General features: G+C 41.5%; 1 protein-coding gene across 2 annotated transcripts in view; it reads right to left on the bottom strand.

Moving 5' to 3' along the window:
• Positions 1–1,119: 1,119 nt before the first annotated feature.
• ADCY5 (adenylate cyclase 5) overlaps positions 1,120–14,095 on the bottom strand; it is a 326,161-nt gene continuing 313,185 nt past the window's right edge. The window contains exons 17-22 of one of the 2 annotated variants that reach the window (XR_012905123.1): positions 13,301–13,433; positions 10,318–10,581; positions 9,595–9,799; positions 7,513–7,637; positions 5,792–5,922; positions 5,520–5,652 (exon numbers count right to left, since the gene is read on the bottom strand). Coding sequence is in view for 1 of the 2 variants with exons in the window: in XM_025178780.2 (XP_025034565.2) it covers positions 5,524–5,652; positions 7,513–7,637; positions 9,595–9,799; positions 10,318–10,581; positions 13,301–13,433 (856 nt within the window). In the remaining variant the exon portion in view is untranslated. Of the gene's footprint in view, positions 5,653–5,791; positions 5,923–7,512; positions 7,638–9,594; positions 9,800–10,317; positions 10,582–13,300; positions 13,434–14,095 lie in introns of both variants that reach the window. The other variant, XM_025178780.2, reaches the window with a different exon arrangement.

Genomic DNA, 14,095 nt, shown 5'->3' on the forward strand with positions numbered 1-14,095 from the left:
GTAGTGGAAGAAAACCTCAATAGTACTCTAATCCTGTAATTGGATTCATAATGGCACAGGAGTCTGTCTCTAGAATCCCCAGTAATTTCAGCAAGGAGCTGATTGGGTGGGTTAATCTGCAGAACTGACGCAAGAATCTTTGAACAGGCATTTCTAAGTTATTTTACAGGGTTTTTACATAAGAAATCATAGTCATCTCTGATGCAGCTCAATTGACCCCACAGGTAAGTGTGTGAGAGAGTGAATCAGATGATGACGGGATATAATTGCTAATGATGGGATAAAATTAAGACAAGGAAAATTAGATTGTCAGGAAGTTTTTCATGAGCTTCAGTGAGCTGGATTATAGATTGTCAGGAAGTTTTTCATGAGCTTCAGTGAGCTGGATTAGGCTGTAGAATAACCTTTACAGAGAAAAGTTGGGCACTCTGATGGCATACAAACATTAGGGTAGATTAAAAAAAGACTGGTGCATAAGGGAACAGTCATGCATAGTCAGGGAGATTAGCTTGGAATTTGGGGTCTAATTCACAGATGAGCAAAGCTAGAAAAAGTCCTTTTAATGTTTCTATATCATTTTAAAGATGATGTGGTAGCTTAGTGGGGAATGCAATCCTCAGACCAGAGTTTTAAGTTCACTTTACCAAAAAAACCTCACTCTTGTCTAATAAGTTGGCTAGGAAAAGGGATATGTGGTCTTGGGGTTTCTTTCATCTGCTTTTGGTCATTATAGGTTAGAGAAAGTATAGCATCAGGTTAATATTGGATACAGCATGCCCTCGCCTTCAGATACATTCTATCATGCGTTTTGAATGTAGTCCCCTGCACCTTTTCCATCTCTGATCTTTATGATGCTGTGTTTGGTTTTGGTTGTTTAAAAAAATGTGGCATTAACATAGTGGCTTGCCTGAAGCGTAACATTGTTTCCAGCAGATGGCAATATTTGTATATCGCTGAGATTTTAAAAAGGGAAATTCAGATTCTAGGGAGATATAGTGGCTGTGGGTTTCTAGTCAACATATTTCACCCCCCCCCCCCAAAGTACAAGATTCCAGATATCTTTACTTGGGCAAGGAAATGAAAGTGGTTCATAATAGGGTTTATTGCTTTTTTTTAAAAAAAAATTGTCCTTGTTTTCTCTGAATAAAGAGTAAACTCAGTTAAAAAAAAAAAGTCACTGTCAGTAAGTCAGGTGCTTAATCATTCTCAATTGATGCTCCTTTTTCTGTAATAGCAGGGCCTGACCACTTAGGCTACAGCTACACTGCAGGCTTCTTGTGCAAGTGTGTGTCCACACTGCTATGTGCTTTTGCGCAAGAGCGTCCATGGCAGTGTGGATGCTCTCTTGTGCAAGAAAGCTCTGATTGACATTTTAGCCATAGGGCTTTCTTGTGCAAGAAACCGCCTGTTGCCCGTCCACACTGCCTTCTTGTGGAAGAGCTTTTGCTCAAGAGGGCTTATTCCTCATGGGGAGAGGAATAACTTTTGCGCAAGAAGCCCTGTTTTCCTACGCTTTACTGTAAATTTACTTGCGCAAGAATGCATGTGCAGTGTAGATGCTCTGCAAGTTTTTGTGCAAGAACTGTTCTTGCACAAAGCCTGCAGTGTAGACATAGGTATAATTTTTCAAACACTACAGGCTATGTCATCTTATTGAATATTTAAAGCACATATTATGAAGTTCAGAGTTGCTATGCCCTAAGTCCTTAAGGGCCCTGATATCAAGTTGAAGCAACCAGGTTCCGCCATACACTGCACAGGGAAAGAGAGGGCATGGCTACACTAGAGACTTTGCAGCTGCATCACTGTAAACTTTGTGGCCACACAAGCTGACAGCAGAGCTCTTTCCTGACCATTTAAATTATTCTAGCCCTTGCAAGGAGAGCAGTAGTTATGGTGGTGGGAAACGCTGTCTTGCTGACATAATGCTGTCCACACCAGTGCTTATGTCACCTGGGGGTGAGAGTTCCACCAATGTAAGTGGTGGTATAAACATAGCCTCAGGTTAAAGGCCTTGCTCCAATCAATATTTAATTATTCAAAGTGAAAAAGCTTATTAGCTATGGGGCAGCATATGCATTTACGTTGCTGTGCCACTGCCTACTAGCAGAGAAACAGAGCTCTGCAGAAGTTTTGTGGATGACAGTTAAGTGGTTAAATCTCTTAGGTGCTATTTTCAAGTGAACTAGTTTGTATTACACCACTAACTCCCCAGGACAACTGAAAGGCAATGTAGTATTCACGTCAATATTGCTCTTGGTTCTAGGAGGGGTTACTTGAATCCCTCTGGAGAAGTGCCTCATCCTTGTAATGCAGGGGGTGGGCAATAATTTTTGGCTGGGGGCCACTTCAGAAATTTGAGGTGGCCCCAGGCTGCCCCCAAAATGAAGAGGCTGGGACACTTCCTGCTTCCCCCACCCACAGACCCTGATAAACACCAGCTATTCTGAACAGCTGGCGGTTCCTTTTAGGTACCTGTGCCCCTGGCTTTGGGAGGAGACTTCATGTACTCCTTGCGGACCCCAGGTCCATCAGGCCTGGGGACCATGTGAAATCTCTCGCTCCCTGCCCTGCACTTAGTCAATTGCCAGCTTGTTCTGAACAGCTGGCAATTGACTCTAAGTGCAGAGCCCCTAGCAAGGCAGGAGATGACTTTGCGTACTACACCCCAGCCCTGATTGGCCTGGGGGAGGGAGCAAGGGCCTCTGTGGGCTGGATCTGGTCCATGGAGGCCCTTTTGTCCACCCCTGTTCTAATCCCTAGGTTGTCAACGGTGTGGTACATTTAATAAACTTTGAAAATAATAGCAAATTAATCACGTGCAGCAAAAATGTACCATTGTAGGTAGAGTAGCTATTTCAAGGTAGATGAGTTACTAGCATCTATTTAAATATGCCAGATGTAACCAGGCTTTCTGTTATTGGTTCTAATGTACCTTAGATAGCTCCACAGTAAACAAAGAATAAACACAGAGTGGGATGTTCATAGTACACATAAGAATTAAGTGGATCTGTGCTCACATAGTCTCACAGTATGATTGTGCAACTGGCCAAATATATTCAAATACAGTTCTAAGTTTTCTATACCTCAGTTACATTTAAATACAGAACTCCCAAAATGTGTGCATAATTATCATTTGATGCACAAACGTATTTTCACAAACCAGTTATCTTAAATAAAAGGTAGAGCAAAGACATGTTACCAGTGAAACAGTGTTTAATATAGTTAAATTACTTAAATAGATTTCAATTTCCATGGGAAATCATAATTGTATCAATTTTTGTAAGAGCTAAAATAAAGAGTGTATACCCCTTGAAATGATCATGACACACTGTCAACAATCACAGTCAGAGATACTGGGGATTCAGAATATAATTGACAACACAGCTGTGCAAGGTGGAGCAGAAGACTGATCAACAGTTAAGAATACAGAGTTTTAGTAAAGTAGAAAACAAACCTAAAAATGAATGTATATCATGAAAGTAATGAAACTCAGTGGTAGAAAGGGACAGAGGGTGGAAGGAAAGGGCGTTGTGCCATGTAATGAAAATCAGAAAATGCAAAGCAGCAAAAGTATAGTACAAGGGCAGACTTGGCAGTTTTACAGAAGTCAATATACTATACTTTTCAAGGATGTGTCCTGTTAAAGAGGAAAAGGAAAGGTCATAGAGGTGCCATTTAAGCTGAAGTTTAAATGGCTGGATGCTTAGCAAATTAATTAGGATAGGCCAATGGATTTTAACTTACTCTTCTTGTAAAAAATGAAGTGAAACACCTATTTTATAAATACCACTATAGTGCAATCATTAAATTGTTAATACAGTAATTTTTGCCCTGAGAAGAGTTGAAAAGAACTTTACTGAATGTCAAAACAGTGGAGTCATTTTAGTGATAGCCAAATCCAGTATCAAAACTCTCCCCTCATAGAATATAAAAAATAGGGTTTTAAAATGCTTTTCAAAAAATAAAATAGCAAGGGTTTATTCTTTACAAGTTAAAAAGGTACATAAACCATAACAATGAATTATTCATTTACCCCCCCCATGATATATCTGTCATGCTATTTACCACATACAAATTGTCCATTTGTCTTTTTTAAAAGATAAAATCACCTAACTCTTAAAATAGCTATGAATCATTAATTCAATTAAATGTCAGTCAATCTGGCAACGTAGTACATAGTTCTTTTGTAAAGGCAAGTGGCACTTAGAGCATCTTGGACACTTTTTTGGTGACAATTTTAAAGAAAATGATCTTCGTTTTGTTCCGGTGTAACAGTTTTTGCTACTTTCAGATGAAGATTTGATTAGTGCTCTCCCTCCCCTGTTATGCTCGATTGATATTCCCAATAGTTCAATTATTTATCTCATATTCTACTTCCACGCATGGCACTATCACCTCCAGCTGCATCTTGAATTCTGAAATGCACAGTTGTTTGTAATGATTATTGTACTTGATTTTTTTCTCTGAGTATTTTCTGAATTTTTACTTTCTGAATTTTTACTTAAAAATGCATTTGACTCAGCCCGCAATCTCATCAGCTGTTGATTGTTTACTCTTAACCTGAAAACTGCCAAGTCTGTATTCAGAGAATAATGCACGGAATGTTACATAGTTCTGCAAGTTATATATACACAACTCACCACACGCTGGTGTGGACAGACTTTTTTTCTAATATATATATATAATTTACAAAATATAGATTTTGGTATATCTGTTAGATTTCCATGTTTTCAATATTACAAAATAAAAAATACAAAAACAAGAAATTTGAGGAATGATTCCTCTTAAAGTGTCTCTTGTTTTCATCTTGTCTTTCACATGTAAACTGATATATATACATATACACCAAAGAAGCGCAGAGAAGATTTATTAAATAAATGTTTGCAGAGCCATGTTTCCTCAGCTTGATCTTAGGTGTACCAGTTCTATTCAGAAGAGTAGTCTGTTAGGCATGTAAGAAAAAGGGGACAGTTTTCTATAGCAAGGTGTCTTTTTTCAACCTAAAAACATTACTGAGGCTGTTCTGAAAGGCCTTTTGTGTAGAAGAGTGGGTGTCATTTTTAATTTTGAAAGCCTACTCAAAACAGCTAGTTAAAGAATAGTCGTACACTTGAAAGAGCTGACCATATGGAACGGAAACATTATAGAAGTGCAAATCCTTTCCAAAATAACGCTTTGTAGTGAACCATACATTCCTTCAACCAAGTAAAATTCTGTGTAACTTCAATAAATAAATATCTTAAATCCTGTGCAGCAGCCTCATTTTAAAAGCTCATTCATTTCTTTTAGCTTAAAATTCCATGGAGGTGCATCTTTGGTCGATATAGCACTCAACTGGGAATTAATCCACAGGGGTTTCTTTCTTCTGCACTGCATGGTATTTGGCTAAAGTGTGTTTGTCTGTACCATGCTCTAAACTTGTTGCATGAAAAAATGCAACTGCACTGTATTTTTGGGTCCACAGCTAAAGAGCAATTCCTCGCCATGCAAGTGCCATTTTTAGAGTTGTCACAGTTGCTGCTAACTGATTGGTGGCCCTTCATTTAGGAAGTAGGTGGTCATTTCTCCTTTACCCTTTACCTTAACAACCCCTCGATATTCCAGCTGATAACTGTTGGCTGCTAAAACCTGATACATGTCTGTGGTCACCTGCAGAGAAAGAACAGATTAGAAGTGATAGCAAAACTGAGAAAGGCGCTCACCCCCATCTCTACACCATCTTTCTTCAGCCATGTAATTCACACATGCAATTAATTTTGGGTGTAATGTTTTGTAAAAATTTGCTTACTTGTATCAACCAGTTTATAGGAAGGTAGCCAGCACAAGTCACATAACTGATAAAAGCTGCAAACAATTGAGTTTCAAGGTCATATTGGGCACATCCAGCTGCACGCCAGCTGAAGGTCACAATTCTAGAGGCTGAGAAGGAAACCTTACTAGTAATCCTTTCATTTATTCTGCTGAAATTGATTTGCTAGAAAGGAAGGCTATAAGGGCTCACTATGAAAAAAATGAGAGCTTGTCTTTAGAACCCAGGTGACATGCAAGGTCATGATACCAGAGGGAAGGAAATATCCCATTTCATGTCTCCAGTATCTGCTTAGATGAAAGGAGTGCTGGGCTAGTGCCCCCCTCCCCCCAAAAAAAGGTAAGACATAGCTCAGACTGATTCTGTCATGGGTATTTTTAGTAGAAGTGACAGATGGCTTGCAGGCAATAAACACAAATGTACAGAAGCCCACAACCTGACCCTAAAAATATTTGAGGGGGACAGGGAGAGGATGACAGCACACAGCTTCCATGGCCAGTGCTGACTGCTGCTGTTCTGCTGACCTGACCCCAAACACTGATCTGCCAGTCCTGTGGCTGCCCAGCTATTCTTGCAGACCATCCTGGTTGCTGCTCCAGTGGCCCTGTGGTTGTTCCTCTAGCCAGCTGTTCTGGCAGCCCTGGAGCTGACTGCCAGCTACTCGTTCCAGTAGCTGTTGCTCCTGCCCTTCCCCAGAAGTAGTCACAGAGGTCCCAGAAAGCCATGGCATCTCTGACCTCTGTGACAAATTTGTATCCCTAGTCATAGAACCTCAGTGGAATGCTTTGCAGTGTATAATGCATCCCTGTGAAAATAGGGTGCTGCTAGGGAAGTGGATTGGAAATTCATTTAAATTGTGGCCACCGTGAAGTAAAGTAAACCCTTTAACAGATTAAATATTTAACACATGCGACCCATGTCATTTCTCAAGAAGCTGCAAGCAAATAAGAAACACACTAGGTGATTAAATTGGGGGAAAGACAAGGTTTGTTCAGGCACTATCTAGTTTCATACTGTGACAGCTGGCAACTCTTGAAGCGAGATGCCATTTAATGACAACATTTTCAAGGGCCCAGGTGCCACATTTACAAAGATATTCAGGTGCCTAAAGAAGCAGTTTAGGCAACTAACTCCCCTTGTAATCTAGTCCTCGGTTCTGCCTAGTGGGAGTTAGACCTCTGGTCTGCTTAGGCTCTTTTAAAAATCCCATTAGGCACCTAAGTACCTCTGAAAATCAAGTCCCAAATCCTTTATGTTTGAGGACTATCAGCTGACCTTTGTATACACAAAAGCTGATCCAATCATCTTTTTGCAATGTCCCACTGATTTTTCCATTGCCTGATATTAACGCAACGAGTGCAATTACATTTCAGGATCTATCAGTGTGTTACAAAGTCTGATAATTTCGTAGACATGTTTTTTTTCTTGAGTAGTATGTTAGAGGTAGCTCATTAAAATATTGAAACCTTGAAAAAAACAGAGCTGGCAAAGTCCTATTAAGATCTGAACTACTGCAGTCTGTTCACTACAGAATTGTTCCTTAGGACATTTTTCTCATGCTTTGTTGTCTGGGTTGAAATGTTTCCATTTCTACCTTCATAGGGCTGGAGAATCACTAGACTATCCTGGGTTTGGGTTAGATTGAAAATCCCATAAAAGATGATAGGTAAAATATGTGTTTTCTGTACATTAAAACTCACCTGAATTCTATCAGGAACACCTGTACTGTCCATTCGACTGGCTACATTGACTGTGTTTCCCCAGATGTCATACTGAGGTTTGCGTGCTCCTATTACCCCGGCTACCACAGGACCAATATTTAACCCTAGAAACAGAAAAGAAACCCCAGCGCTTCAGGAGTCATGTGAGCAGGTTGTTCATCAGGCACATGTGTGAATGACTATCCCAGGGCTAGGCATTTCCCTTTCTAAATACAGGAATTTTCTATAAAACCTTACAGACGCGCAATATGTTTTTTAAAGCTGAGGGCAGATTGAGAGAAGTGTATTCCACTGGGATAATGCAGAGTTGTGATGGCTTCCCTAGTCTCAAAATCACTTTAGGGCAGGGCTACTCAACTTTGGAAGCCCCAGGGGCCACAATTATATAGCATACACCGTGGGCCGCAACTTAAGTGTGATTGCATATAAATGCAAATATATATGCAAATATATGCAAATAGCTTTCACACTGACAGGCACAAATACAAAGACTCAGCTTTAAGCTGTGGTGCTGGACCCAAACATGGCCAGTGGGAGACAGTCAGTACCTCTCAGGCTCTGCCCACAAGCCTAAGCAGCCAGCACTTCAAACAATGCCCTGGTACTCCCTGGGGGCTAGAAATGCCGTGTGTTCCAGCCAGCCCATCCACTTGCATCTTTCAGTGCTCACCCTGCCTGGGAGACACCTCACCGTTGTGGAGCATGTTCCCAATGTAGGCCATGTTCAAAGGATCCCACCCACGGACTGCGTGTTGAGTCCCACGTAAACCCAAACTGCATAGCAGGCCGCAAACAAACAGGCCACGGGCTGCGCGTTGAGTAGCCCTGCTTTAGGGCATTATCAGTCTCTTCCCTTTCATGTCCTTCCCCTATTTTTAAAGGAAATTTAGTATCCAAGTCAGGTCACAGAATCATAGAATATTAAAACTGGAAAAGACCTCAAGAGGTCATCAAGTCCAGTCCCCTGCTTTCACTGTAGGGCAGGCATCATGCTAGATGTTTATCTAGCCTGTTCTTAAATATCTCCAGAGATGGAGATTCCACAACCTCCCTAGGCAATTTGTTCCAGTGCTTAACTACCCTAACAGGAAGTTTTTCCTAATGTCCAACCTAACCTCCTTTGCTGCAGTTTAAGCCCATTGCTTCTTGTCCTATCATCAGAGGACAAGGAGAACAATTTTTCTCCCTCCTCCTTGTAACACCCTTTTAGGTACTTGAAAACTGCTATGATGTCTTCTCTCACTCTTCTCTAAACTAAACAAGCCCAGTTCCTTCAGTCTTCCCTCACAGATCATGTTCTCTAGACCTTTAATCATTTTTGTTGTTCTCTGGATCCTCTTCAGTTTCGGCACATCTTTCTTGAAATGTGGTGCCCAGAATTGGACACAATACTCGAATTGAGGCCTAATCAATGCAGAGTAGAGCAGAATAATTGCTTCTTATGTCTTGCTAACAACACTCCTGTTAATGCATCCCAAAATCAGTTTTGCTTTTTTTGCAACAGTGTCACACTTTTGACTCATATTCAGCTAGTAGTCCACTATGACCCATAAATCCCTTCCTGCAGTACTCCTTCCTGGACAGTTGCTTCCCATTTTTTATATGTGAACCTGATTGTTCCTTCCTAAGCAGAGTACTTTGCATTTGTCCTTATTGAACTTCATTGTGTTTACCTCAGACCATTTCTCCAGTTTGTCCAGATCATTTTGAATTATCCTCCAAAGCACCAGCAATAATGAAAGATTCCCAGTACTGACCGCCTGCCTGAATCTTTACACAAGAGCCCCAGTGGCTGCTTTGGCCTTGCTGCTGCCAATGTCCCTTGTCTACTTGTGCCAATTTTACAGTGGTTTTTGTAATGTGGACACCTGTCCTCTAAGAACTTGTATCAGTTTGTACAGACCCAAGTTTTCCCATCACCATGGACTGGGTTCCTTGGAATCAGCTAACTCTGAGCTTCTAAATATAAACTAAGCTGCATGTTTAACTCTAGATGAAGAAGCCAAGCTGGAATGAACATCAGTAAAAATTAAATCACTAAACTCAACCCAGATACTTTACCTATTTTCATCTGGAAGTTGTTGAATGAATGCTCATTAATGTACTTCATTTGATCCATTAGCCGCATGGCAAAGTCAGCTAGAGCTTTGATGTGTGTTTTCCCAACCTTATCATAAGTGGTATCATTGAGGCCTGAAGCAGCCATGTATGTACTGCCAATGGTTTTGATCTTCTCCAGCTGACGGAATTGGTCCTCACTTATTATCTATTTGCACAAAAAGAGAACAAGGTTATTACCTAAAATTTGATGCAAACTAATACATGTTAAAATATAGAGGTGAACACGTTTTTTAGGTCATGAGCTTTCATGGGTAAAACCCACTTTATCAGATGAGTTGGAGAGGAAATTATGGATTCTGGGGTATATATAGCCATTTATCTCAGCTTTACAGCAACAGTGTGGCATCATGATACAATCACTATGCAAAACTGCAACAAGTATTTCCACAGCTCAGAGAAGATATAGCCAGAATCCATGGATCTCTGTCCAGGTAACATTAGGCGCTACACAAAGGAAAGGAAATTACTTTGTTGGGGGAAGGAAAAGAAAAGAAAATGACCTTAAACTGAACCAGGCTAAAGTCTCAGAATGTGTGTAATGAGGACTGGACTGGTCCTGTTGCTGGATGACTTCCTTCTCACGAGGGAAGGGTTAAACAGATACTGTTTGCTCTGTCAGTAGAACTCTAGCAATATTAAAGGTTTAGGTTTCCTCTCACTCACTTCATCGAAGTCTGCAATAATTTCATTGAGGAGCCTCAGACATTCCACCCCTTCGTTGTTTGCCTCTAACTCCACGTAGAACTCCGAGAAGTTGCTGATGGAAGCAAACATGACAGCCACACACTCACAGGACTGGTAATACAGCTCATCATTTCGCCGCTCCTGTGCCAGGAAATGGGCTGCCACGTCCTTTGGCAAGATGTTGTGGAGGAGACGTCTATTGTAGGCCTGTAGCTCCTCCATTTCCTCTTTCTCTTCAGTGGCCTAGTTGAGAAGAGAGTGAGAGAGAGAGAGAGAGAATGTCATGCTGTCCAATCTAGTTACTTCTTGGGAGGAAAGACAATACCAGAACCAGAGAGCAGAATTTCAGAGGGGTCACCATGTTAGTCTGTTCCAGCAAAAAACATCAAGAAGTCTGGTGGCACTTTAAAGACTAACAAATTCATTAGGGCATAAGCTAATGACCTAATAAAACTGTTAGTCTTTAAAGTGCCACCGAGCTCCTTGTTTTTGAGAGAGCAGATGCATTTTCTCTTCCCTTTTTCAGCGGAAGAGCAAATGCACTCTTTCGGAAGCCTCTGTATTCCTCCTTCTATGAGGAATAAGGGAGCTTCTGAAAGAGGGTTTTTTTCCCCCGACATTTGCCCCAGTCTAGACGGGCCAAATGTTGGAAAAGCTTCATCCGACAAAATCATAGGGCTGGAATAGACCTCAGGTTGCCATAGAGTCCAACTTCCTGCTAAACAGGACCAACCCCAACTAAGTCATCTCAGCCAGGGTTCTGTCAAGCCAGGACTTAAAAACCCCTAGATATAGAGTTTCCAGCACTTCCCTAGGTAACCCATTCCAGTGCTTCACCACCCTCCTCATGAAATAGTTTTTCCTAATATCCATCCTAGACCTCTCCCACTACAACCTGACACCATTGCTCCCTCATTCTGTCATTTGTCACCAGTGAGAACAGCCTCTCTCCATCCTCTTTGGAACCCCCTTTCAGGTAGTTGAAGGCTGCTATCAAATCCCCTCTCTCTCTTCTCTAGACCAAATAAGCCCAAATCCCTCAGCCTCTCTTGATAAGTAATGTGCTCCAGCCCCCTAACCATTTTTGTTGCCTCCGCTGGATGCTCTCCAATGCATCCACATCTTTTCTGTAACGGGGGCCCCAGAATTGGATGCAATACTCCAGATGTGGCCTCTCCAGTGCTAAATAAAGGAGACTAATAATTTCTCTAGATCTGGCAATGCTCCTACTAATGCACCCCAATATGCCGTTAGTCTGCTTGGCTAAAAGGGCACATAGGTGACCTTCAGCTCTGTCTGCAAAGTCTTATCTGCTCTCCCAGGTTTTTGCAGAAGGGAAGAAGTATGTTGGGGTGGTGGGGGTGGAAAAGTTTTGGGGTTAAGACAGGGTGTTAAGTTTCAGGACACTGGTCCAATGTGCATGGATTTTAAGGAATGTGGAGATAGAACTGAAGCTATTGGATGGATGTACTTTCTTAGGACAAGCTGGATACAATAATGTAAGAGTCTGAGCCTGCCCTATGACTTAGACTTCATGGATAATCTTTCTGAGCTCTCTTTTATAGAGCTAATTAACAACAGCTTTGCAGTCTGTGAACTCCACTGGAGATGCTCCTGTGAGAACGTCATCAGACCTGTATGTGTTGTGCCTCTTCCACCATTACAGCCAGTAATCACTGTCTTCTCGCCTCACCCCCTTTTTCTGAAAATTTGAAAATGCCTGAAAACTGAAAAAAGAAAACGAAGGGAGAAAATCTGTAGCTGTAGCCAATGTGAATCTGATTTGTTCAAGGCCCCTTTTGGAATGTGACCTTTCCAAGTCTAACACGAAACACAGGAACATGGAACAGGCAAGGGCCAATCCAGTCTGTCCGCCTTGACGGAATACATTTTCATCTATCTGGAGAAACAAAGTGATTGAAGGACCAAGCTCCTGATGGGAATTCTGAACACCAAACTTGGCTCTGTTCTGAATCCTGGAGCAGCCATGGGCCATCGCTCTGTTTTCTCATTTGTAAACCATATTTATCTCAGTCCCCAGGGGGCACTACACAGTTCACACCTGTTCAGAGGTTTGAAGATACATGCAGCACTATGTAAATATCCTAGTCTGTTAGTGTGGTATCTTGCCGTGTGAATATCAATCCATTTAGTACTGGGGTGGGAGGCTATAAACAGTCAGTGTCTGACTGAAAGAGGGGAAAAAACTATGAAGCATGTAGCCAGCTCAAATGCTTTATGTCAGAGCAAACTTGAAAACTCCCCTGTGAATCCTTCAAGCATCCATCTTGCAGCCTGAAAGATGAGATGGGTTTACTTTGATTATTATCCTGGCTGGCTCAATTATGTTTGCAGGGATTGTAAAATTGTCATGCTGCCTTACAAAATTAAGGCACAAAAAATTCATAGGCTCTAACTATGTTAATGTACACAAACTCTGACAGCCATACTTCTGAAAGCCGCAAACTAAAGCCTGCTCATCTTGGTTTCTGCTGATATTCCAGAGGTGGTTTCTATGCTTGTTTACATAGAGATCAAATGCTAGAGGAAGCGAAGGCACATGGTAACTTTTGAAAGCTGTGCAAACTGTGCTGCCTGTCTCTGATTTCAGCAGCATCGTTAAAGAAAACAGAAATGGTCTCCTGCTATGTGACCTTTGGCAAGTGGCTTAACAACTTGCCTATGCCTCAGTGTAGTCAGCAGTAAAACAGAGATAACGCGTACCCCCCCCCCAAAGGAAGTATTGTAGCATCCCTGCAGATAAACTTTGTCGAGAGCTTTAAGACCCTTCAATGAAAGTTGCTACAGAAGCAAAGAGCATTATTGGTCCATATGACTGACAGTGGTGTCCAGCTCCAATTCGTGTGCATTCAATCACATTATCCATCACTGCAGGGTAATTGTTTTGCACTAGGAAACACCACTCCAGCGCATTATGCAAACACATACAACACACACCCACCTGCAGTTTCCAAAGGAAGTCAAGCCTTGCTGTGGATTCCACCTGCTGGGCATGCAGATACAATGCCAGGACAAAAAGAGTTATGACGATAGGGGTCACAATCTTCAGTGCCACTCTTGACACTTTCTGTGAGCTAGGGTCAAGGAGAGGACAGAAGCCTGTGAATATTCTTGGCCCTCTGCTCCTGACCAGGAAGAACAGCTGTAGCTGGAAGCTCCCTCTCTCACTTGCAGGCACACTGGGCAACCTAACATTTGTTTTGCAAAAGCAGTGGAAGGAATTTTCCTGCACTGCCACTTGAACAATACTTGCGCTCACTTGCAACCTTTGTAGTTGGTGATTGATTTCAAATAGGACATCTGCAACTGGAGATTAGATTAAACTTCTTAAAGGGACACTGTCAATATAAACGCCATTTCTGAAAAGCAACTATAGTTGGCAAAACTGAAATAACTTTTGTTTACTTAGAGCATCATTTATGCTTTTTCCCCCCCTCTGCTATTAAGCCTGGACAGTGAAACTACACTGCTCAGTTTCAAGTTTGACTACATATGAACCACACACAATCTCTCTCTCTCACTTTCATTTACAATGATTCAGTTACATTTTAAAATCCCCCCCAAACCTTTCAAATTGATGAAAACATTTTGTAAAATAAAACCTTCAATCTTTTCATAAAACAAAATCTACAATCTGGACCAGTAGCTTGCTGCCAAAAGTCCTTTCTGAATATGGTCCTAGAACAAGCAGAGCTGCCTGGTCACTATTTAGCACCTTAAAGAATCTATATTTCAT

Source organism: Pelodiscus sinensis, chromosome 7, assembly GCF_049634645.1.
Source record: "Pelodiscus sinensis isolate JC-2024 chromosome 7, ASM4963464v1, whole genome shotgun sequence".
NCBI classification, from domain to species: Eukaryota; Metazoa; Chordata; order Testudines; family Trionychidae; genus Pelodiscus; species Pelodiscus sinensis.